At 38.0% G+C, this 26,801-nt stretch overlaps 1 protein-coding gene across 11 annotated transcripts in view; it reads left to right on the forward strand.

Moving 5' to 3' along the window:
* Positions 1–26,801, forward strand: part of CMSS1 (cms1 ribosomal small subunit homolog) — a 333,529-nt gene that overhangs the window by 135,278 nt on the left and 171,450 nt on the right. For 5 of the 11 annotated variants that reach the window (XM_032490115.1, XM_032490123.1, XM_032490131.1 and 2 more), the window contains exon 2: positions 9,138–9,200. The exons of the other annotated variants lie outside the window; for them this stretch is intronic. In XM_032490115.1, the coding sequence (XP_032346006.1) occupies positions 9,138–9,200 (63 nt within the window). The remainder of the gene's footprint in view (positions 1–9,137; positions 9,201–26,801) is intronic. 11 annotated transcript variants of the gene reach the window in all.

Genomic DNA, 26,801 nt, shown 5'->3' on the forward strand with positions numbered 1-26,801 from the left:
CCCTTCACAAATAACCACTATGTGTTCCCACTGCCCCCAAAGCTTCTCACCTTCTTTATACATTTTGTTCTCTTCCTGTCTTAAAAGAATGTTCCTCTTGGTTTCCAAGTCTGTCCCCTCATCTGAGCTTTGGATCATAGGCATCACCTTTGGAACCTGGCCCCATCAGATACCTCCCTTCCCTTGTGTACCTATAATTTTTTCTCACTACTGATTCTCTTTCTATAACTTCATAACATTTCCATGTGTCCTTTTTTCTAATATCTTTCTAATATTTTTCTAATATATTCGCTTTCACTGCTTTCCACTGCTGTCAGTTTATCTCCCATCTTCACATTGTTTGATCACATTCTGTTAGTCTCTTAACTTCCCACCTACTTGTCATCCAGCTTATGTCCTCACCAGTGTCTTCCTAATTTCCAGATCCAGGAATCTCCTCTGAGTCTTCATGCTCTAGCCCAACTTTCTAGCCAGATTTAATAATGCTGTCTTTCCCCCAGCTATCCAGGCTAGAAATCTTGTGTCTTTTTCCACACACCCCTCTCCCCTTAATATACTCCCCTCTATAAGAATAAAAATATTTGTATTTATATTTGTGAGTTTATTTTTCAGTGGTATACAACAAAGGATATTGTATAAAGCAGAGGAGTGACTTGAAAACATTCATCAGGGTGTTCTGATTTGGCAGTAAGATGCTGATACAAGCAAAAGATCAAACCAGTGAGAAAGTATGGAAAGCAGTAAAAGTAGTGAATGAACCACATGCACCTCATAGCACATGCACATGCATAGCAGCCTATTCTTTTTTTTTTTAATTGAAGATCTTTTTTTTTTTTTTTTTGCAGGGGGAGGTAATTAGGTTTATTTATTTACTTTTTTTTTTTTTTTTGATGGAGGTACTGAGGATTGAACCCAGGACCTTGTGCATGCTAGGTCTACCACTGAGCTATACCCTCCCCCCAATGCAGCCTATTCTTAAAAGTTCTGATTTCCACACATTCTAAGCACTAACAAAGTATCTTGTTGAAGGAAGGCCAGTCCAACCAAGACTTGGAGCCAGAATGTTCTGATTTTTCACAAATAGTGATGACATTTTTTCTGAAATGCCAACACAAAATTTATGTATTTACATATGTATGCAAGATCCTCATTATGTTTCTGTGTTGTAGCGTCATCAGAAATCTTATAAGGAAAATAAACAGTGCTTTTAATCACTTCTTCAATATCATATGTAGTTGGAATTTCCCTCCTTGGGGGCCATCTATGAACCTCTGCAAACCTATTTAGCCCTTGGTCTGAAAGTGAAGCAAAGTAATCAGCCTGCCTGTCACTCTCCCTCTTCCTTTTACAAAACTAAGTCATCTGCCCCTTTGATCTCATTTGCCCCTATACTCTATGAGTTTGGCTTTTGTCTGTTTGTTTGTTTGTTTGTTTTGAAGTAGAATGAAAAAGGTTTAATTTGAATTTGGGGAATAATTACAAAAGGGGTAATAATCAGCTACCCAGAGTCTGTTGTCACTGCCTGCACTTGGGCCGAGTCATGAATAATAGAACTAGGGCTGTCACACCAAACATGAAGATGCATGTGTTGCTGAGGCTCAGCAGAAAAATGCATACGTAGGACTCTGTCCTACCTTTCACAGACATTAACAGGGAAAGGAGACATTTGTGAACCCAAAACTGCCACGTTGTATGTGCCACAGAGGGTAGGAAGGGTCCCTAAGGGAAATGATCATGCTGGCATCCACAATTAGTAGACTCAGCGTTTCAGAAAGTGCTGGAAATGAAGCTTCATTAAAATTTCAGTGTACTTGCAGGGGAAGATAGCTGGGGGCAGAGAGAGCACCGTGAAGCGTAGAGGCAGGAACCAGCAGAGCTTGTTCAGGGAACTGAGGAGCAGACCAGGGGCTAGAGGCTAAGGAGAGGCTCGTGATGCAGTGGAGAAAGCAGAGGAAGGACGGAGGAAGACGTCAGAATGAACTGGAGAGAGCCATACTGGGTGGGACTCACCTAGCATCTTAAGGAGTTGTTACTTCATGCTTAAGGCAGTGGGAGGTTATCAGATGTACATAAGCAAGTATTTTTTTTAATCTATAAGTGGGAATAATGAGCTCTGCATTAATGAGATCTTATAGTAATAGCATAAACATTTGAGGGGGAGAATATAGCTCAGTGGTAGGGTGCCTGCTTAGCATGTACCAGGTCCTGGATTCAATCCCCACTACCTCCATTTAAATAAATACCTAATCCTCCTCCCAATAAATAAATAAATAAATAAGTAAACATCTGATCCTTTCTTCCATCAGATAAATTATTGAAATATGTTACAAATCTAATAAAATTAGAAAGCATGTTAGGATATGATCATAATTTTAAAAAATATCATTGTATAATTTCTTCAAATATTCTAGGTTCTGTATAAATATAAAAAAGATGAAGAAGAATTAGGTTACTTAATTTCTGTCTGGTTCTAATTCATTATAGAGGTTGCATCAATTCTCTGGACTTTCCTGAGCCTTGGTTTTCCACATGTAAAATTTCTTTTGCAGACTGATAAATTGAATTCAGTAATCCATAGATCAAAATGCTACAGCCCATAAAGAGGTTTTAGAGATGGAAGAAACAAAATTGGTTGTAATAAAGACACTTTATTTCTAACAGACTCCAAAGATAGAATAATAGTGAATCTCTGGAGAGCTACCAAATTAGCTCCCAGATGGTATGGAATAATTGTGTAGAGAACAATTAAAGGAAAAAATTGTACTAATACAATTTCTTTCAGAATTACCCAACAGTAAGATTATGAGCATGGTTTTCTGGCTGAGAGCTCAGGTTCATTCGTTGTGGTTGAAATAAGATGCAGATCACCCCCAGGAAGTATAAGGGAATGGTGTTGAGGGTGCATGTCTGTTAGTCTCACAGAAAGAAATGTTGGAATTATGCCTAGTTCTTTCTTTGACCTTCTTTTCCTGCCTCCCTCCTTCCTTCATACATTAATTGTCTACAGTGTGTACAGCATCATGCCTCTTGATGTTATACTGATGGGCTCCACCATGACCTGGGCTAAATTCAACTTTGGAAAAATAGTGGTATTCCAGAGAGGGAAGTAGTTCTTTTCAAACAAACAAACAGAAGCATTGAGGGATTCTGTGTGTTTTACTAGCTAGATTCATCACTTTGGCACACCTGGTTTTAGTTATACCTATCAACAAGGTAATGAGGTAGGTTTTAGGACCCCCATTTTAAAGATGAGGAAACTAAGGCCCAGAAAAGATCAGTGGCAGAAATTGGATGATGATAATAATAATAGAAATGTCAATCCAAAGACTAACTCCCAGCCGGCCCTTTCTCCACAGCTGCTCCTCAATTACAGTTATGCAGCCTAGGTATTTGAGGTTTTGAACACTTGAGTTGCAGCATTTCTGGTGAGGAATAAAAAAACCCATGAGGCTGCCCAAGGTTACAGTGTGAAATGAGATAGCCTCTCCTTTTCTCTCATCTCCTGCAAGTCTTACCCAAATCATTCTTGAGCCCCTTACTCTGTTGGTCCCTCTCTGTCATTTTATCTGTCTCCTGATCATTACCTTGCCCTCTGGGGTGGGGGAGTTGGAGTACTGGGATGGGGGTGGGGAGGATCACTTACATTTAGGGCTATTGTTCATGCTTCCTTTCTGATGATGTAGTAGTTTCTGTTACTCATTTTATGTTTACTTACTGTCTGGATCCATGTCAATTTATGTGCCCTTGGCTCTGAACCACGATTTATATATTTTTGTGTTGTTAATATTTTTAATTGGTGTTTTTAAAGTAGATGTACTCTGCGTGTTTGGCAGACCAACAAAGTGGAACGTAAGAAGAGTCGATTTTTTTAAAGTAACCATATAAGGTGAAAAGTCTCTTTGTGTGGGTGCGTGTGTGCGTGTGTGCAGATTGCAGGTTTTATCGGGCACAATATTCGTTAATATTTATTGTAACAGTTTATAGTGTAGCCCCTTGAGTCCCTCTGGAGTATGTACAGCTCAAATGACGTAACCTTGGAAAATGCAATAAATCTAAGTTGAAACCACTTCTAATGGGAAGTTTCTTGAAAGTTGTAAAGTTAAATTGCCTCCTCCAGGATGAGGGAAGTAGTGTGGAGAATGCCCCAGGGGACCTGGCTTTGCCCCTTGCTGGTCTTGTCCCCTGTGTTGGAATGCTGAGTTTGGGGTTGGATTACTTTGTTTTATTTAAAATTCTCTGTTCCTTTGCCCCAGTGCTCCACGTTGTGGCAGGTCTAAGGTGACATTAATATGTAACCTTTGATCTTCTCGTTTATGTATTTAGGGTGACTCTTATCCTACACATGCATGCCCAGGTCCCCAAAGTAGAATTTTATGAGTCAGAATCTTAACTTTGCAAGGAGACTAGGTATCACCCTGTTCATTTTTGCCTGCTCCTGTATGAACCTTCCCAGCTATATGCAGCTAAATACTGACCAGAATATTTCATGCTCTGCATTTTAGAAAGTTCTTCATTGTATTGTTTTGAAATGTGGCTCCCCAGAGCCTACACCGTTGGTCCTGGTGTCTCTTTCTGAAGCTACATAGAATAAACATTCTTCTCCTTCTGTGATATTTGTAGATGTTTGAAGGCAATGACAGTGATCTTGCCCTTTCCCCTTTTTAGGTGTCAAACATCCCTAGGTCTGTGAAACTACTATGTTATAGTTCATTTGTCCATTTATAGAGTACAAACTATGCATATGTTAAACTGAGTTAGAAATTAGGGAAGCAGTAAGGATAAAGTAGGCTGTGATCCCTGCCCTCAGGGAACTTCTGGTCTAATTAAAAATAGATTGACAAGGGCTGTACGAGGGGCACCAAAGTCAGCCTTGGTGATTGGAGATTGAGGTTGTCAAGGAAAGTTTTCTGGAGACACACAAGGTAACTGAAGTCCAGAAGAGTACCGTGAGTTACCCAAGGGAGCAGGGTGAATGAGGTGAGGAGGGTGTCCCAGGTAGAGGGACCAGCATGCTTGAAAGGCTGAAGGTGAGAGAGTGCATGGGGAGTTCAGGGAAGTGAGGGTGGTTCAGTCCAGGTGAGGCTCTAACTGGGGAGGTGGGGATAAAGATGCAGCTGCGCTGGAGTGGAAAACAGGGCTGACAAGTGGTGGGCTGGGGAGATGGGGTCCGGCATTACAGGAGAGAAGAGAATCATGGGTAGTCCTGATCAGGAAGGATATTTATTGTTCTCTTGGTTACACAATAACTATGAGAAGCATAATAGGTTCTGTATGAGGTCATACAGGTTTGGAAATATTTTGCGGATTATGTTTTGTTGTTCGAGAAAGAATGTAGTTAGTCATTAGGATTAGACAGATATGGCTCGTTCAGTAGCAAGACCATTACTCTATCAACAGTATATTTGGAGAAATAAGAGGGAAAAAGAGGTAATATAGTTTTAACATTCTTATGACTGTTAGAGGATTTGGGTGACTTTTTATACATAGGACAATAGTAATAATAATAACAAACACTTATATAGCACTAAGGGCTTGGCCTTGTTACACCAACAAATTTAATGCCCACATTAACTCTATGAGGTAGGTATTATCCCCAAATATAGAGAGTTTAAGTAACTTACCAGAGGTTATTAAGAAAGCTAAGTGGCAGAGCTAGGATTTGATTCCAGGCCCTAAGAACATGTGGGGAAAGATTTAAGTTATAAAGCTAATGCACTGAGTCTGCAAAATTAAAAACATCTTTAGAAATGGCTCCTGCCTGCTGTTGATGGTCACAACCACACACTCACTGGTGTGGTCATGACCAGCATAAATAAAGCAAGTATTCATAACTCCACATTTCATACCTTACCCACAGGCATTACTGTATGGAGGAGACTACTCTCCTGATGGCTTTCAGGAGTTGGCCTGGGTTTTACTAGCAGTTGTGGCTGCCTGCAACCTCAGCTGATCTCCCTCCCACCACTTTCAAAGAGGGTATAGCCTGCCCAGAGAGGGTAGGATAATTAAGGTAACAGTAAACCAGAGAAGGTTTGAAATACCCTTAATTCTAGGGAAACAGAATTACCTAGCTGTGTTGCCAGTCCAGTTAATGCTGGTAAGTATGAATGTACAGTTGCCCCGGTTTTCAAACATGTGTGATTTTCTGCTAAGATTGATTGATCTCGTGTTGAGTGTGTGAAGATAAGTGTTTCTTGGGGATAGAAGGGATGAAGATAGGTAAGAGAGAGGTTGAAGTGATGATGCATCAAGCCCATGTTGGATAGGAAAAGAAGTAAGAGTAGGAAAGGGCTGAAGCATAAGATCTGGTGGAGGAATAAAGGAATGAGGGTCTCTGTGGGCACAAAAAGAAGTGAGGTGGGAGGAACTACTTGAAAGGATTAGAAAAAGAAAAATAGTAAAGAATGTTGAGTGAGTGGGATGTTTACATTTTTTTCAGAGGAGGATTCTTAGCACTTACTCTTGCCTTGGTCAGTGGTATCTGAATAAATATCAGTTTGTTAATAACTTAATTAAAATGTGTCATAATTAAAATGTTAAATAGGCCAGACTAGAGCTCCTAGGTACAACCAAGGTGAAGCTGATCTTTTAAGTGCACGTGAGTTTATAATCTTAGAGCACATGTTTGAATATTTGAACACAATGATTAATCTGTTGCATGACTAAATAAAATCAGAGGTCATAGAGTAGTCTGTGATGCAGATTTACTCTATAGATTTATATGCCCAGTTGGAAGTGCCGTTGAGGTATAAGCAATGATAATTTTCAGGCCTCCAAACCCATTACAGTTCAATTAGATTTTATATTTACTCACTTTTTATCTTCAATAATGATCTTATCTCCAGCTGGATTACAGTTTCCTTGAGATTAGAGGCAGTGTCTCTTTCCTGTAAGTTTCCCCTACAGCACCCAGCCCAGTATGAGGCCAATGGTGCTCACAATTACAGGGATCTAGGCCAATCACCTTATGTTACAGCTGAGGGAGTCGAGGTCCTGACAGGTAACGTGATCTGCCAAGAGTTCAGGGCTAGATAGTGAGGGAGCCTGAACCACAACCCAAGTTTTATTCCCACCTCTGCTCTGCACCCTGTTGTGCTGACACAGCTCAGTGAATCAAGTTCTTGCAGTCATCTGTGTTTGTGTCAGACACCCAAAGGAAGTTGATGTTCCTTAAGCTAGTGCTTCTCTGCCTGTATTTCCCAATATGGCTCACAGAGAAAATGGTATTGTTTATTTAGGACATTAGGGTAAACAGCGGAAGCTTTTGGAGGGCAACTGAAGCAAGGAATCCCTGAGGGCACCGACTGGCCTGGGCGCTGCCAGGCTTCCCGAGGGAATCATGTCTTCATATACTTTTCATCTACTGAGTTTCCAGCAGCAGTTGGAAAACACTTCCCTAAGTTAACGTTAGATCCCTCGGACACCAGTCCCATCATGCGCAAACACGATAGCTTCTCAGGCTTTAAAAGACTTTGAGTGTGAAAACTGTTCTTCAAACAGAAAAGAGGCATGACTCTTTCCATTGTATTTATTGGAGCACTTAATATATTTAGAAAAATCTGTCATATCTATAGATAAATTGTAGTAAATTATAAATTTATAAAATTCATTTGTGAGTAAATGTATTTTCTGTAAATGCTTTGAAAGATTACATTGGTCCAGGAGAAAGTGTTTTCTGAAGAAATTTAAATCCTACTATCCAAATATATCATTTAGTCTCCACCATGAGATAAAGGATATAAGCTTAAATTGTACAACAAATACATCAGTCAGATACTTTTCTTTTGAGGCTCAGCAGTTCATGACCTTTTTTCTTGTGTTCTTCATGTTTGGGGGAGCTTTATAATTTTTTATCAAGGAGGAAAGGTAGGAATACATGTGTTCTGTGGATATAGCACCATGTTCTCTGAAAGTCATGACTGATTTTCCAGATCTTTAGAATTGAGATAAATAATAAATTTGTAACTCAGAGTTTCTCTCACATACTTTTCTGGATACGTTTATGTTTTAACAGAGAAGTGGATATTATAGGGAACACCTTTTCACAATATCTCTTACAACAGCTAAATAAAGTCTTCACAATTTACAGGTAAGTAAGCCCTTAGAGAAATTGTTTCTTATCTCAAAAGTAGATTGGAAGGGCACCTAAGCAGGCTGCATAGCCTGAGGTTAGGAGCTCGAAAGGGCTGGGAGTTGAGATGGTCAGCCCTGCACAGATCTCTAGGAGTGAAGTAGGCTCCCCGACCAGTGGCCCCTCCTTCCTGCACCTCCCATCCTATCTAGCCTGAAAATCTGCAGATACCAAGAATACTATAAAGCTTGAACATGCCATTTAAATGTGGTGGCATCTTAAACCAAACTGTAAATATAGAGAGAAGGGCTTGAATTAACAGTAATAATAGTAGCCCCATTTACTGAATGTGTATAAAGTTAATAGTGATCAGCAAACGCAGTCTGTTAGACTTTCAGCACTGAGATGTGAGATCACTCTTTCTGCTGGAGGGTGGTTTAAGTTACTGAGGGTCATTGGAGGCAGAGAAGACGGCAAAGTGAGGGGCATAATAAACCTGGAATAGTTGTTTCTGATCCTGGTCTGAGGTAGGAAGGAGAGAGGACAACAGCGAGTGAAACGAGGCACAGCTTTTTAATAAACATGGATCTGGACCCCTACCCTTGCCCTTGGCATTCCTAGGGTGTGAGTCCAGTGATACGTTGCAGCTGGTCCATACTGGCTCATGACTACTAAATTCTTAAGAACTATGTGAGTTGTTTGTTAAACAGTCGTTATTAAAAATTAAATTATTTTAATTGCAAGTAAGTAGACAGTTCTTGAAAACAGGGATAATAAGTGCTCAAAGCTCATCACTTCCTAATTTACTACATTGTGCTCTTGTTATTTATGCTTGTTCTCTTCCTAGCTCCGTATTCTGTGATGTCATGTGGGTAGCTTGAAATCAGCCATCATGGGAATATATGAACCATGGAAATTGGCAAATGCAACAAATTAGGATTTTTTTCCCTGAAAGCCAGTTGTTAACCATTTACCAGCACACCAGTGGATGTTACGATTATGTGCCAGCCAGTGGGAATGAGGGATGTGGTATTTATCCCAGTGAAACCAAATTTGTTGTCTCTAGGTTACGTATCTTCATCTTACACTGTGCTGCCTACCTGGACTGAGGTTAAAAAGGCAAACATAGGTAAGCAACAAGTTTCTTCTGTATAGCACAGGGAACTATATTCAATATGTTGCAGTAACCTATAATGAAAAAGAATGTGAAAACAAATATATGTATGTATATGTATGACTGAAACATTATGCTGTACGCCAGAAATTGACACTTAGTAAACTGACTATACTTCAATTAAAATACATTTTTTTCTTAAAAGGCAAATAAAATGAAGGCCTAATGACTTTTCAAGTTCCTTCCTCTCTGTTTCAATTGCATACACATATGCCTAATGGCAATTAAAACTATTATCTCAGTGAATTACGATAGTTTACATTTCTATGCACCTTCGTATCTCCAGTGCACACTATACATTCAGTCCTTAATAACTTATAAGTGATGTGTTATCCCTTTTCCCAGAATCTGAACATGTCATTGATCAGCTGTAGCACTTTCACAGATTTCTCTCCTCAAATACAGGAAACAAGTTACTGGTTTTTTGTTGTTTTTGTTGTGTATTACCAAGAAAAGTATTGTTCCCCTCATCTTCTTTATCTTCTTCACTTTCTTATTCTCTCTTTCCTTCTCCTTCTCAACCTAAGGCCTGCATCCTTCCAGCTAACAGTGACTTTTTTGGCTATGTAAAGTTTTAGAACATGGAACTAGATACAATTCAGTCTAGCAGATTTCTACTTCTCCATAAATGCTTGCTGTTGTGCAGAGCCCATCAAAATAGTTTGGAGACTTAGAATCGTCCTAATAAATGTGTTGTATCAGTTTTGAAAAACTATTTGAAGAGTGGGATCTCTGTTTCATACGGGCCTCCTGTATAAAATGAAACTGAAGAGAATGAATCAGTGGAGCATACCATACTGGACGACAGAGCGATTTACTCAAACTGAATTAACTCAAGCTGGCAGAGCTCTGAGCTGCCTTGATTGGGAGCCCTGGATAGAAGTTAGATGGAGTACACCTGACAAACCCTCTATACTACCTCGGATGTTACACAGCTGGGAGGTTGGATGTCTGCTAGGTGACCATTGCATTCTCTTTTGGTTCCCTTTTGAGAAAGAAAAATTGGTAAAAGGGAAAAAGAGATGGGGCAAGAACAGTCCAAAAAAGAAGGATAAAGTTCTTAGACTCTCTTCACACCCTATGAAACACTTTTTGAAATGCTTGGATTAGGTCTGGAAATGACTATAAGCACAGGACTCTTGGAGTATGTTCTTGGCTCTTATCACTACCTTTGACTCTGAGCAGGTCAGCGGACTCTTCCACCTGTAAAATAATATTCCCTCTGACATTAATACTTACCTCATGAGGCTATCTAGAGGAGAATTTTAGTAATAATTTCTTGTGCTTACATCATTCCTTTGACAGAGAGCTCAAGCATTTTACTTATAGAGTGAAGCTTCTTGTGAGAAATGAATATAAGTGTTCATTTTTTAGAAATGAACTTAAGCCATTAGAGCCTGAATTTAATGCATTGCAGGGGGACATATGGTACATAGTGATCCAGTGGTCAAATGAATGTTTTATTCCACTAAGAGTTCCATCTTTGCTCCTTCTTTTGGAATTGAAGAGATACAGTGAGTCTGTATACATGGATGGAAGATTCCATATATGTGATCAGTGTGGTCTCTTGGGACTTATCCAGAGCTTGAAGAGCGGTTAGAACATCTTTGATAACACTCTTGGACCTTGGTTGTGACAGAAAGACACCTGAGATATCTTATTCCTGGATTATACAATGCCACTAAAAGATTCCAGAGATAGACGATGTAATATGGGAGTGTTTTCTCTGTTCATTTCAGCTCATTTCAACCACAGTTGCTTGAGTGCCCATCATATACATAATTTTGAGGAGTGTAGAGAATGAAAGAGGCATAGCATGCTCAAGAAGGTTAAACTGGCATTAACAAGGAGAGGGGAATGAGATTTACAAGTCGTACTGGGGAGAGTTAGAAAAGCACCACGGTATTTTGGGTGTTTGAAAAGGGGAAAGATTATACTTAGCTGAGTAATCACAAACGCTTATTACCTACGTGCCAAGCAGTCTTGTTTATTGGAGAGAGATAATTCCTGCCCTAGAGATCCAATGGTGAAGATATGCACAAATACATAGTTTTAGCACATCCTAGCCCATACAGTGATCAAGGACAGTTAGCCCAGGTTGCAAATTTAGAGAAGGCTTCTTGGAGGGCAAGACTCCTCTTAAAGCCTTAAAAATTTAAAAGACCATGGGATAGGAATTCCACTAGTGGAAGATTAACATGTTCAAAGGCCCGCAGCGTTTAGTCTTCTTTCATCAGAAAATGGCAGGCTACAGAAAGTTTGGTATTATTATGGCCTAAAAGTTAATTGGAAGTAGTAGTGAGAAGCATGGCTTATGATAAAGGACCTATCTTGCTATCTTGTTTACTATTAGTATGAATACTAGTGTGAAGTGTGGGTCATCAGTAAGTATTTTTTGAAAAACTGAATGAACAATAAATTGGGTTTAAGCCCCTGAGGGCTATCCAAGTAAATAAATGTGGGAGGCATTTGGAGAGAGTCTGGACTGGAAATACAGATTTAGAAGTCACCCATTATCAATGATATTTAAAATTAAGAGCAAATGCATTTGCACAAGTGGAGTATGTAGAGTGAGCAGAGTAAAGTACCAATGGAGAAGCCTTGACGAATACAAACATTCAAGGCCAAATAAAAGAAGAGGAATCCATGAGGGAGACTGAAAAAGGAAAAACAGAGAAAACAGAGATTTGATACATGTCCATTGGGAAGGCATTATTGAGTTCACTGGTGGGCTCATGAGAGAAGTTTTCAGTGCAATGGCCAGGGCAGAAGTCAGATTGTGGTTTGTTGCAAGGTAAATGGGAAGGGTTGAGAGAATTGAGTGAGCACAGACTTCTCTTTCAAATCACTAGAAGAAAAAGAAGGGGATGGTTCACTAGGGGGCAACCCAGGTTCAAGAAGGGGGAAAAAATTAACTTTAATATGATGAAAGATTTAAATAGGCTCTGGGCTTAGGGAAAAAAAACTGAATAGTCAGTGAGAGGTTGAAGATTTAGGAAATAAAGGGGATAATTGATAGAACAAGATCCTAGGAGAGATGAAAGAAGATTTGGGGCCATGTGTGGAGGGGCAGAGCCTTGAACCAGAGGAGGAATACCTTATCTTCTGAACAGGAAGAAATAGTATAAGTATAGGTCCAGAGATATCTAGGAAGGGGAAGGGGAAGGGGATGATGTTCAGATAATGTATGTGTAATTGTCTCATTGAAGTAGAAGATGATGTCATCTGCTGAGAGGGATGTGACTTTGGTTGGAGTCTTGAGCATATCAACAGTTCTGAAACATTGCAGAGTAAAATGAAAGCAAGCTAAGTGAGAGACTGAACAGAGATCTGAAAGCTGATTTTCTCCATTTGTGCTCAACAGCTAGAGCATGAAATGTAGAAAGTATATTTTTGAATTAATCCTGTATTGATGTTTTTGTTAGACAAGTGAAGCAGGAGGTCCAAAGTAGTTGATGATATTGGTGAGAGAAAGGCTTGGGTGATGAGCCATGCTATCTCAGCTGAATAGAGTAGTGAGGCCAGGAGAGAGGTCAAGAAACTATAGTTCTCCTGGGACTGAAAAAGAGAGGTAGTGAAAGCAAAGGCAGGAGGGGATTGGAAGGATCGGAGACGGGGGTTGTCTTTGGATTTGGCATGGGAAGCAGACCCACTTGACGCTTAATTCCAGAGTCGGACCTTGTTGTGTGTGACCCTGGAGGTGAAGAAGGTGAGGAATTGGATAGATTGTCTGTGTGGGTACTGAAGTCATCCAGGATGGTGATACAACAAGGGATGTGTTAAAGATTGTAGCCAAGTGCCCTAGTCTTGTTTTAAAGGAACCAGGAAGATTAGTAGGAGGATATCAATGAGAAAAGACCATTGGGCAATATAAACCTCAACAAATGGTTTAGAAGTATCTATGAGAAGAAAAAATAATAACACTTTTTGGATGTGTGCTACTCATTAGGCACTGTTTTAAATATTTGGTTGAATCATGTGAACTTGCTGATATTTGAGCATTTTGATCTATAAAAATGGTAATTTCATACTGTTCAGCCTCATACTGTGTATGTATTAACTCATTCATTTTCACCACCTTCTGAAGTAGGTGACCATTTAGCAGCTAAGCACATTTAATAGGACCACAAGAATAATAAGTGACTTGCCCACAGTCATCTGATAAGTAGTAGAGCCCAGTTTCAGACCTTGGCAATCTGGCTCCAGAACCTACAGTCTATCTTTGAGTAGGAAATGTTCACCCTACCTCCACTGCCCTTTAAGCCTTAGCAGTGTATGAGGTGTGTGAGACTGAACTCCTCTCCAGTGTAATAAACTGAGATAAATGCCATAAAGAAAGTGAATGTGGTTCTCTGGTCACTCATACCAACATGTTCTTACTTCCCCACCCTTTCTATTGTATTCTCTTTCATTCCCAAACTTCTTAATGGCAGAATACTTTCTCTACTTCCTTGTCTAACTGAAACTTAATGTGTCCCTGGTTTCCTTGTAGGATTTCACAAGTAGGCAAGCAAGGAAGGGAATTCTAGACATTGCGTGTACAGTGTAACAGGAGTTTGAGAAGGAGCAATGGATACAGTTCATTCAGAAAATGGCAAGACATTCTGTATATGGACCATCAGTCCGGGTAGTGGGAGAGATAGAGTGTGTAAGGGAGAGCAATAGAGGTTAAATCAGAAGCTGATATGGGTCCTTCATGTTGTAGCCAGCCATTGAAAGATTTTAAGGAACAAAATGCCATGAACAAATTATACAGGTGACCCTTGAACAACGGGTTTAAACTGCATGAGTCCAGTTACTCATGAATTTTTCCCAATAGTAAATATTACAGTATTACTTGATCTGCAGTTGGTTGAATTTGAAGTTGCAGAACTGTGGATACAGAGGAACTGCAGATACGGAGGGCTGACTGTAAGTTATATGCAAATTTTCAACTATGGGGGGAGTTAGTGCCCCTAACACCCACATTATTCAAAGATCAGCTGTAGATAAATGACTATAAGGATGCAATTAAAGATAGGAAAAACTAGAGGCAGGAAGATGACTTAGGAAGCTGCTGTAATCATCCATGTGAAGATATAGGGCTTGGAAATGGTCCTAGCTATGTAACTGAAGAGGACAGGGTGTATTCACGAGATATTTAATAGTAAAAATTGTCAGGTTTTGGTGTCTAAGAGAGTGTGAGTTGATGGAATCAGCACCTGAGATCATCTTGCAAGAAAAAAAAAATTGATTTGGAAGGAATCCTCTTTTCTACATGTTGAATGTGAGATGTCTGTAGAATCCAGGTAGAAATACAGGTCTGGGATTCAGGAAGTAGGTTCACAGGAGATACAAATGAAGATATGTTAGCATACCTTGATTTCTCTGAGACTCACTTCCAAAATTGCTACTTCCCTCATCAGTATCTGTCCTGTGGCCACTCTTTGATTTAAGTTAGTGCTAGAGTGTGGGGACAGGGACTTGAATGGACTATAGTTTTGGGTTAGGTGCCTTCATCAGGGCCTCACCCTGTGGAATCACGGGAAGATCTGGGGTAGGGTCTACGGCATCCATAACTCTCCAACTACTGAGAGTAGCCCTCTCCCTGCAACGTCATTTCTATAAAAGAGGGTAGAGTAGCTTCCTAATGTCTATTGAAAGAAAAACAACATGAGATTTTTTAGTTTAAGTTTTATTCAGGTTCTTACTGAGGACTATAGCCCAGAGAACAGCCTCTCAGTAGCTCTGAGGAACTCCTCCAAAGAGGTGGGTGAAGGGAATATTTTCGGCTGGGAAAAACATGTAGTCAAGCATACATCTTGGTAAAAGATTACTGCTCATCACAAAGAACAGACATCTGACATTAATGATTTTAGTGCTTTTCTTTGTGTGGGAAGATACAAGAATCTCAGGTCACTGAAATTCTTCCTGAGATAGGCAGCTTAACTATCTAAAGGTCTTTTATCTATAGCACAAAATGCCTCAACTGGTTTTTTCCACCCTGAATTCCCTCTAGGGCACAGTGGGTTGTGATTTAACCCTTCATATATCTGGATGATAAGCAACACTCTTTGTTCCTTTTTTTCACACTAGCATGGATGAGTGAATGAATAATCACATTGAGGGGGGTCACTGGATTTAGATTATTCTAAAAAGCCACCTGTATACTCTTTGGGTGGGTCCTGTGCAAGTTTAATTATGTGGACCTAGTTCCTGACCTAAGTGTATGTAGCCTAGAGGGAAAGTGGGAAACTATAGATTAGGCATATAACTAGCAGCACACTAAGAGTACAGCCAAAAAAATAGGTAAAATGGTTAAATATAGATAATGCAGTCAGTGGGAAGCAGTAAGTGAATCAGTGTAAATATTATCAATGAGGAGGGACCTGGTCCTGACAGGAACAGAATAATATTGCAGAGACATAGTAAGTATTGACAAATATGCAAAACATGGGAGAAGATGTCATTCAAATAGGGCTTTTTTAAATAAATGTGATTCGGAATAGGAAGACAACCAGTCTTAGCTTTCCCAGAAGTTGAAATAAACTTGACCCAATGGAATTCCCTAGTCCTGTTCATTTGCCGAGTTGACTTAGATTCCAGGGATTTGCATGTGGAAAACTAATGCCACGGCAGGATTACCAGACTGTAAATTCATCAAGAAGCCTGATGATATCATAAACCGTGAGAGGCCAATGTCCTCCAGCAGCATCAGAAACTTCCCAGTTTGATTTAGCACTGGTAATCCATTTTATTCCTCTCCATTAGTTATTACAATAATAACAGATTGGCGACACAGCCCCATTTTCTGCCTTTAGTACTGTCTGCTGCTGGGCACAGCTGCTCCCAGTCATTCTTTCCAGTGTAAATAATGGTTCATGTTTCCGTAGGCTGTCGCGAGATGTTTCTGTGCTTGTGAAATGAGCCCGTGTCACCACCCTGTTGGGGAAGATTGAAGGTATGGGTGAAGCCAAGGAACTACCTAAGAAAGCCAGAGCTGAACCCCTCCCCAAGAGGTGCTTTTTACTCTGGAGAACATTTAGATTGACTTCAGGTTAATGTTAATGATGTGAATTTTCTTGAGTGTGGAGCAGGAAAATTCTGTCACTTGCATCTGTCTGATGCAGGCCTGTTACTCTGGAACTTTTTCTTTCATGTTAGATGTAAATAACTCCTTTGTTTTGAGAGGGTATGTTACAAGGCATAAACACTTCAGCAAAGAGCATCTTTTGATCTTCACGCCTTTGGCAATAAAAGCTGAGAGCCAGAAATAGGCCAAAGAATTTGGGACAGAAACCACTGAAAGCTTCCCTTTTATCTAGTCACAAAATTAGGTAGAACTGTAGGAATAATGGATGGAATAACAATTATTAAGAAAGTTGAAGGGCAAAATAAAGCCACCTGAATGATAGCTGAAGTTTGGATTTAGAAATCTGTTTTAGAACTCAGTGAATTGCTTAAGAATTTAGGAAAATTATGTAGACATCGCATAAAGGAAATAAATAAAGATGTTTTCTGTTTCTCTTTCTCTCTTTGATCTCTGTAGGCATTAGTGGGTGTGTTAATAAATTTTAAATACTGATTTGAGATACCATTTTTAATAAGAGTTCAATAGGTAGACACTCATTTTTGTGTGTGTGCAAAATTATGTTTTAAAAACTGGTCTGTTTTAATACCTTAATTCTACAGATCCCATTACAATATGATTATTAATTCAGTCTCCTTCTAAATGTTAAACCATGTATTCATAAAAACAGAAATCTAAAATATACAGATATGAATACATATGCAAATTCTTCCTTTTTATCTTATTTTGACATTTTAAATTGTATCACTGTATCTTGGCAGACATCTAATGTCTACTTTATTATATGGAATTTATCAATATCTGCCCTTCAGGCCTTACAGAATTCATACTCTCATCCTGTACATAATAGACTGAAAATCAAAACCCTACCATGGTAAGGGGAATAATGAACACACTACACACTTGATGACAGATAAATAGACTTGCACTTAAACCTATTTTTAAGGACACATCTTTCCCAGTTTCAGTAGCAGTGAGGATGGCAGATATTGGGGATGCAGGTATCCTGTCAGATGTTCAGTACTTCTTTTCCTAGGCCTGGTTTTGAGGTCTGGGGTGGAGGTAGGGGGCAGATTTGTTCAAAGTTTAGCTGTCCTTGACTGGTAGTGTATAACTGATAAATAACTTTTAAAAGATCCTGTGTAGTTTCTCATTTTATTTTGTCCCACAGTTTCTTATAATCTACAGTTCCAAATTTCTGCCTGAATTGCTCTGTGATAAAAGGAAATCTGAGACTATGTTCCGTATTCCTCCCAAGCTTTAAGGCCAACCAAGAAAGTTCTGTGAATATTTTTCAGAGACAGATTGGGGGGCTGTGCTCCATCTTAATGGCCTTTTAATTTCAAAGTTAAACTCAGTCCTTCTAATTGCTTGTAGGTATTGGACAATATGAATATTTCCATTGGATAATATGGAGAGGACAATTTATCATTGAAAGCCTTGTCGTTTTTATCTTAGCTGAATCGAGTGCCAGTATATACAGTTTGTGCTTTCAAGCACAGGTTGATTTATTACGGTGTGGACCTGCAGTTTTTAGAGGGCTTCATTAAACTGAATTTTTTGGTAACTTTAGTAAAGCCTCTTTTTTACCTTGTTGACTTTAAAGTCATCACAGTCAGGTCATACAGTTAGAAACAAGAATAAAAACCCAAATTTGGAGGAAAGAGCCTTACTTATGATATTCAATAAAAATTCATTCAATTTTATTCAACTAAGGGTCATAATTCAGCCCTCAGGAACCAAGATGAACTACTAACTGCATGAAGTGAGCTTCAAGGAGATAATGAATATTTCAGTGTTCTCTTTCATACTTCCGAGTATGAGCTCTGGTGTCTGCCACGTGTGGGTGGATTCAGCACCTCCACTTCCCAACTCTGTGAACGTGGGCATGTTGCTGGCCTTTTTTGCATTTGCAAAACCAGAAAATGGCAGCATGCTCACAGCCTTGTTAAGATGAGTTCATGAGATAAGAATAATGATCAGGAATTACAATTAATAATATTGAGTGTCTGCTAATGTTCCAAGAACTGTGCTGAACATCTTAGATGTTCTTGGTTAAATCAATGAAGCACTCTTCACACAACAGGCATTCAGCTTCTACCTACTTCAGCTCTTCCCCACCCCAAGTTTGCCATATTCCTTAGGTGAAAGGGATTTTGCTTATTTTTTCTTGTATTCTCCCATTCATTTGCACATCTATTCATCAGATACATAATGAACTCCATCTGGTTCCAGGAACTATTCTAAGTGCTGGAAATATAGCAGTGAATGACCAAGAGAGACAAACTCCTTACTGCCATACATTCTAGCACAGGAGACTAACAGTGGACAGACAAATAAAATGTTGTATGTCATGTAATAGTTCTATGAAAAAAATTAAGTGGGGTAAGCAGATAGAAAGTGACTGCCGTACCAGGAGACTTGGAGGAAGAAGAGAGTTCTGTTTTATATAGTGTAACCTAGGGAAGGAGACATTTCATCAATCCTGAGTATCAAAGTCATTCCAAAAGTGACATTCTTACTAAGATGTGGAAGTCAAATACGCAGTGAATTGTAGAAAGAAAGTTTCAGAAAATCAATAGCATACGTTATTGCGTATTTTCCTGGGCTAGCAAGCAAACAGTAATACAGTGTCTCTTTTAATAGGTATAGAGCACTTAGAAAATAGAGTATAGTAAGGCTGTATAAGTGTGTGCTGCTGTTATAGGGGAGTAAAAAGATACTATGACCTACATACACTACGCATTCCAGCTTGTGACTAAATAATAATTATACAGAAATTATGCGTATAGAATAGAATTGGATGGTAATGTGGTATTGTCTGTTTATTGGATGTTTTCAGTAAACATGCCATGCCCCAAACAAATATATAGACACCATGAACTTGAGAACAGTAATTTCTCAGGTAATCCAGATTATTCTTGTTGGATCTAGGCTTGACTGCAAGAACAGTCTCAGCCCAATGATTTTCTTTCAGCTCTTTAAGATATCACTTGATTGTCTTATGTCTTACATAGTTTGTGGCAAGAAGCTTGCTACAATTCTTATCTTTGTCTCCCCCTATATACTATCTTTTCTTCATCTCTTCTGGCTGCCTTCAAGATTTCTTCTTTATTTTTGATTTTCAGTGGTTTGAATATATGATTTTGTAGTTGTTATTTATTTATTTTATATTTGTTGTTTATTATCCTACTCAGAGTTCCCTAGGTTTATTGGACCTGTGGTTTAATGTCTTTAATTATTTTTGGAAAATTTTTGACCATTTTCTTCTGTCTTGTTCTCTCCTGTTTAGAGATTTTCTCTGATTTCCCACCCTGCCCCCATCTTTCTCATGAGTACCTAGTAGAGAGTGAGTTTGAATGCCCCTGTGATTGCAGCTTCCAGGAGTCCTGTACTTTCACTCTAGGTTACAATTGTCCTTTAGCAATTTCTTAAATATTTAGCTGAATTCTTCCAAACTGTTTGTAGTGCCTAATGTCTCTTGCTCTGTGTTCTACCACAAGTGAGCCAGTCTACAAGTTCCAGATTTCCTTGGAGGAACCTGTCCCTTCTTGGATTTCAGGATGTTTACCCTGTGACCTAAGCTCTCTGTACTCAATTAATGTTTCTGTATTTTATTCTACTTTTTCTTCTTTTTAGGATGAGTGTGACACTCTCTCCAGCTTTCTATATGCTAGGTATAATCAGAATTCTAGCCCAGTGGTTTTTAAATTGTTCTACAGATGTGCTTTAGGAGTTCTACGAACATGTGATTCAAATTTTATTTTATAAACATTTTAACTGTCTAAAAATTGTCATAAAATAAATCACACTACAATGTCTTATATACCAGAGTTACATTGGAGAACTACCAACTTAAATAACTATGTTGCTCTGTTAACTGTTTTTTTCAGACCTCATGAAATCTGCTGCCACTTCACACTGTCTTTGAACTTCTAGTACCCATGGCATTGATTAAGAAGGGTGTGGCTCTGCATATCCCAATTCAGCCCTGTGCCTGTCTACACATGTAAAATTGCAAAAGCAGGGTTCAGTATTGCAAGCATATATACATAGCAGTCAGTTAAATGCCAAGCAGTGTCAATGACACCTGTCTTCTCTGCACACCAGTTAGTTAGGCAGGAACAAGTGAATAAACCATATGCTGCATCATGACTTTGTTATGGCACATATTGGTTTTTTCTTGATTTATTATAAGGAATGTAAGTAGTTTTAGAATATTTCTAATAATTCAAATATCTTGCTGTTCCTGTTTCAAGTCTTTGGATAGATTTCATTTGAAGACTTAAAAACAAAAAACCTTTTGAAACTACTTACCTGTGTAAATCAAAATTTTCTTGACACTGTGCAACTAAAATGAAATACAGAAATAAGTATGCTGGAGGTTGAGGATAATTAAAGTATGTAACTGTCATCTCCCAAATCATACATTTTCATGTCAATATGTCCTTGTTGTGAACACTAATTAACCTAAAACTACATCATACATTTAAATGTAGGAGATATTTTCTTAAATTAAAACTGCTTTTATCTGTTTCTTCATTGGGGGTCCTCACAATATTTGGTTTTCAAGAAATAATTCCATTGCCAAAATATGCGTACCCCCATCGTAGCCCCCGAGATAAATTTAATTTTCACTGATTTGGTGGAAAAAATAATAATATTGGCAAACACTTAAATAGAATTTACAGTGAGTCACATACTTTTATAAGCATTTTACATATATATTATTTAATTTAATCTTTGTATCAACCCTATGAAGTCAGTACTGTTGTCATCCCTATTATCAGATGAGGGAAACGGACACATGGTATATGTGAGAGAACACAGCTAGGAAAAAGCAGGCCCAGGATTCAGACTTAGGCAGGCTGGTTGCAGAGTGTGGGTTTCAAACCATTAGCTGTGAACTATACTGGTAAGCAGAATGTTAAAGAGGAAGTCTGAATTCAGTATGAAATTTAATTTCATTTTCCTACACTCAATGTTATGTTTGTGTCTCTCTCTCTTTCTCTCTGTCTCTGTCTCTCAATTTCTCTCTTTTTTCTAGCTATATTTCCTTTTTTCCACTTGTATATTCAGTGGTAATTGTGTTAATTATCCTTCTGGATGCAGTAAGACCTAATAAGTTAATTTTTAAATTTTATTTTATGCTTTAGGGGTTGGAAAGTAAAGGCCAAATGACTGCAGCATAATAGTTGAAAGCAGCTGGGTTTTGGTCTGTTCTTTTTCCTTTTTTTCTGAGTAAATTTAAGATATTGTATGTATCAACAGAGTCTTATTCATTCCACTACCTCAACTTGCTACTGTGGATGTTTTCACTCCTTCTTCATTGAACATATTCTCACTGAACATTCACTAGGTGCCAGAGGCATTGAGCGTCAAGGACTGGAAAATTAAGTAGCTTAAGACATGTTCCTTTACTTGTAGGCATATTTTGCCCAGGTCATGGGTCTTGGTGCTCACAGTTGAGGCATTGTGTGTGCTTATTAAGTGACAGTCAAAATCTTTGCAGTGGAAGAAAAGTCCCTAAGGAATATTATTTGATTTTAATGGTTATAGTTTTGGGTTTGGGCTTTTTTTTAATGGAAAATACTTCTAGAAGGAAGAAATTAAGGAAAGTGCTTTTAAAAAAAAAGTCAAGTAGCATTTCAGAAAAACCAAGTCACTGAGAATCATATTAAATCAAACTGTGGATGACTGGGACTTGAAAGGACTTTAGAAATATGCCTATCAGTTTTATTTTTGCTAAACATGGTCGAATGGAAAGAAGGGGAAACCACACTGTATCTAATGCTGTCACATATTCTCTTTGTAGTTCAAAACATCTTCATTTTGAAAATCAACTGGTAGTTTATATTCAATATAAAACATCACAGAGTAGTCAAAAATGGACACTTTTGTAGAAAACTATATTTTGTGTAAAGCACATTTGAAATCTTAGGAAACTGGATTTATAAGCTTGAAGTTCATATGGGTTAGATGATAATGTTAAAGATGAATATGTACTTAGAGAAACCAAATTTCTTTCAAAGACTGTCCCTTATTATTTGGTATATACAGCACAAGTTGAAGATACTCTACACATTTTTAAGAAACTTCATTCGTAATTTGACATTTTCTTTCCCCTGTAGAGAATACCTCTTTGTTGACCAACATTTTCTATAGGAAATTTTTGCTGAAATTTTTCTCCAAATAATGATAAAGAAACCTAGGTGTATTGTGAAACTTTGTTAAATTAATTTTTTTAAATTGAGTATTTTTATGATTGTGTGATTTGTTACCATAGAGTGGTTTAGGATTACTTGTGCTAAATACTAAAACCTGAGTTAGTTTTAGACAACAGCAGTTTATATAGGATCTATTATTTCTTTTTTTTTTTTTAAGTGGTGGTACTGGGGATTGTACCTAGGATCTCATGCATGCTAAGCATGCTCTCTACCACTGAGTTATACCCTCTCTAGAATCTATTATTTCTGGTGGGCTTCTCCTAAAAGTCATTTTCTAATTAAATGTTTAGCTTAAGAACATAACAAAAGTTATCCTGATGAGTTCTCAGATGAGGTGGGACCAGCTGAAGTTGGCATGACAATGACAACCTGAGTCCAGGGTAGCCAGAGACTGGACCTCTTGATTTGAGATTAAATGTTTACCAGACGCTCCACATCAACCAACCCCAGTCAAGAAATGCCAAGAGAGAGTTAAATGTTGAGATTTGCCGCTATTTCTTGTCTTCTGGATAGAGAAAACAGCGTGAGCACTGGCATTCAGGGGTAAAGCAACCTAGTGTGAACTGTACAGTTTCATAATAAGGAACATAGGCTAGATGAGCAGGTAGGCAGTATAGCGTGAAAAGAAAGTATGCCACACAATGCAGCTGACCATCCCTAAGATAGTGGGAGGCCAGGGAAGAGGTTTAAACAAGGAAATAGTATTAATGGCTTCTTCACATTTTGGAAAGGTCATTCTAGCAGCTAAGTGGAGGATGATTTAGGACAATAAAGAATTAGATCCAGGGCAAGGGAAGCAAATTAAAGGTATATTCCAATGGTTCAGCATGATACGATGACAGTCTATAAGCAGTAGAAGTGGAGTCAGGAAGTAGATGGATTTAGTATGAGAGATGTCAAAAGAAGATAGTAAATATACCTGTATGATTTGTTTTCAATGGGATTTTGCCCTTAAAAGAAATGAAATTCTTTGGTGTCTCCATGAAATACATTTCAATGATAACATGAAATAGTTGATTTTAGCATAGAAATCCTAAAATTCACATCACAAATAGCATAATATTTTAACTAAGCTTATTTAACTTTCAGATTTTATCAGAAAAATAATAGAATGGAATCTTCTGATTGGAGCATGACACTGCTGAGATCAGAACTGTTGGGTGGGGTTCTTTGTGAAACAGTTAACTTACTTTGTTTGATGGCCTTATCCTAGCTAGTCATTTACAAATGTGGATGGAAGAAGAGAAATTCATTACCATCACTAGAAAATCAGTTTAAAGCACATAATATTCAAATATACATTATTAACATAAAAAATACCTTTAATTTGCAAGAAAAATAAAAATAAGCCAGAATTTCCTTGTGCAAATTATTATGTCAGCTGGACCTCTTTAAGATTAATATTCCATTTTGAAGCCTCTCATAATTCCACCTACAGTCATCCTTTACATAAAATAAGAAATGGACTTTTCAAAAGAAAACATTTTTTCAAGCCCTACCTCTGGAAAATATTAGAAATAAATTCTTTATAGTAAAGCATTTACAATTTGTTTACTCAGAGTAGTATGTAAATATACAATATCCCCTTCAATAATTCCCTCTACTAACCAAATTTATCAGAATGGAAAGATTCTAATGATGTTATATCATGTTCTCTTTTCTAATAGGATAATTTCTGTGTGGGAACTAAAGTTCAAGATAATGAGCTAACATTAGAGTCAGTTGAGTTGTTCATAAGCAGAAATGGTTTGTTTTTTCTTTCCCTGTTTTTGTTTTTAAGCTCAGTCTCATGGGAAACAGGAGAAAATTCTTTCTTCATGAAAATTCCACTTGAAGATGGTAATGTTTTAAAAAGGGAAAGATTAAGCCTGTCATTGGATGTGTTAAAACATCACCTATACACATCAATACAAAACTAATTAATTAAAATATTATTGGCTTTTTAATTCTTGCAATTAATGTTAATGGAACAATGATGATTTCCATAGCACTACTGCTGTGGGGACATTAAGATGAATGAGACTTGGTCCCTCCTAGCCCTGAAAGAGGCCGTAGTTTAGTTGGAAGACAAATTCACCAATAGCTATAATATGAGGTTGAATTTGTCTAGTGCCTGAGAAAAACAAACACAAAGTATTATAAAGGGTAAGGTAGTAAACTCATTTTTGGTTGAGGGAATCCGGAACATTATCCTGAAGAACTTGGCATTGGAAGTTGGACCTGAAAGGATGTGAAGGAAGTATTAAAGCAGTATTGGAGGAAACGGAATTCTGATCAAAGATTACTTACAAGTTGGAAAGCAGAGACTATGTCATAGAGGTGATGAGAAGCTGACGTCAGACGAAGCAGTAAGGATAGCAAAGTGAGACTTACACTACTTTATAGCTGCCTTTGGAAGGCTTTGGAGTTTATTGGTCACTCAGAGCAAGTTTAGCTAAAAAGTTAGAGTCTAGGAGCTAGGGACAAATTGCCTGGGTTTGAGACTTGGGTCTGCTAAATCCTAGCTGTATGATTTTGGACAAGTTACTTAACCTCTCTGTGTCTCAGCTTGCTTATGCATGATATCTGAAACTCATGCATCAGATGTTTTGAAATTCAGAATTTTTTAAAAAGATTATATCATATAGTATTAGATGTTAGATAATTTCCCCAAAAAGGTCTCAAGCAGTACCTCATAACCAGCATATTTGTATTTCCACAGCAGACTTATGGGAATTTATAAGTGGAGTAAAAATGATACATACCCTTATATGCATTCAGTTCAAATTTTATCTAAATAAATCTGTTACAGATTTACGAAGAATTGCTGGCTTTCATTGCTTTTTATATCTGAGAATTATGGATGAGGGATTGGGGATGTTGTAGTACTATTCTCATAAGATTGTTGTAAGACTCAAATGGAACAATATATTTGTAGTGTTCGCACCCTGCCTGGCACTGTTACTGTTTCTGCATTTTTAGTTACAAGTGGCATGAGAGAGTAAGTGACATTTCCAAGGTCTCTAGCTTCCAACATGTAGTTGAAAGCATTCAATACTGGTGAAGTAAGTACTATGCTTGCTGGACAGTTGTGACCCTTCCAACCAAATAAAGCATAATGAAGGTATGAGCTTTGCCAAAACAGTGAGAACACAAAGATACTGGGCTTGCTATGGAGATATAAGGGTGAGGGAGGAGACAGAGAGGACCCCAGGGTTGAGAACAAATGACCTCTTGCATTTGTGTGGGTACAGACTCCTCACACTGTCAAAGCATTGTCCCATGCTTTGCTTTGGTGAGCCTCACAAGCACCCTGTGCTGGTTTGTGGTACTTGTAGTTTTTGACACCTGACCCTAGTCCTTTCACACCTCCGTACATTTAACCATGCTGCCTCTGCTGCCCCAACCCTAACTCTGCCTCTAGCCTCAAACTCCTACTTAATCCTCAGGACTAAGCTTGAAAGTTACCTCTTCAGTGAAGCCTTCCTTGAATGATTTAGGAAATGTCAAACCCTCCTTCCTCCATCCAGGCTTCTATGGCACCTGTATCTGTCACAGACTTTGGATGTTTCTTCAGTTCCTTGTGTGTGTGTTCTATCTCTCCAGCCATTCCCATTAGCATTCCCAGCACCCTCAATGATACATAATTGGTATTTAATACAGATTTAATGAACATATGAATCCACACTTTACAAGTGAAAAAGTCAGAGTATTTCAATAACTTGTCCAATATTGTGCAATTTAGTGGTAATTGGGGTTTAAACTAGATTTGCCTGATTCTATAGTCCATGTTATTTTCTCATCTTCACCTAAAGGAGGAAAAATTGTGGACAGATATTTATTCATACATGTACAGGTGTAAATATTGGTGAGAGTACATGAGGGGATGTACAAAGCCAAGTGTAATTTTTTTTGTATTGTACTTTTCTGACAAATACAATATGCTCTTTTAGTCATTTATAAATATACATAAATAGAAGTTTGTACTTTGTGATAGTTGTTAAATAGTCTTGTTTCTGTAAATCTAATATGATTATTAGTTTAAAACACTAAAACAATATAGAGAAATAGAAAGAATTTGATAAAAAAAAAAAAACCACCCAAGATCTACTAACCCAGAAATAACCTCATAAGATTTTAGTGAGCTTCACTTTAGATACTTCTCCGTGAATAAAGACCTATGTTTATAATTTGCATAAGTGGGATATGATGCTATTTCTAGAAATAAAATAGATGGTGACTTTTAACTTCAGTATATTTTTATCAGAATTCTCTTCTCTT

This window comes from Camelus ferus, chromosome 1, assembly GCF_009834535.1.
Source record: "Camelus ferus isolate YT-003-E chromosome 1, BCGSAC_Cfer_1.0, whole genome shotgun sequence".
Classification (NCBI taxonomy): Eukaryota; Metazoa; Chordata; class Mammalia; order Artiodactyla; family Camelidae; genus Camelus; species Camelus ferus.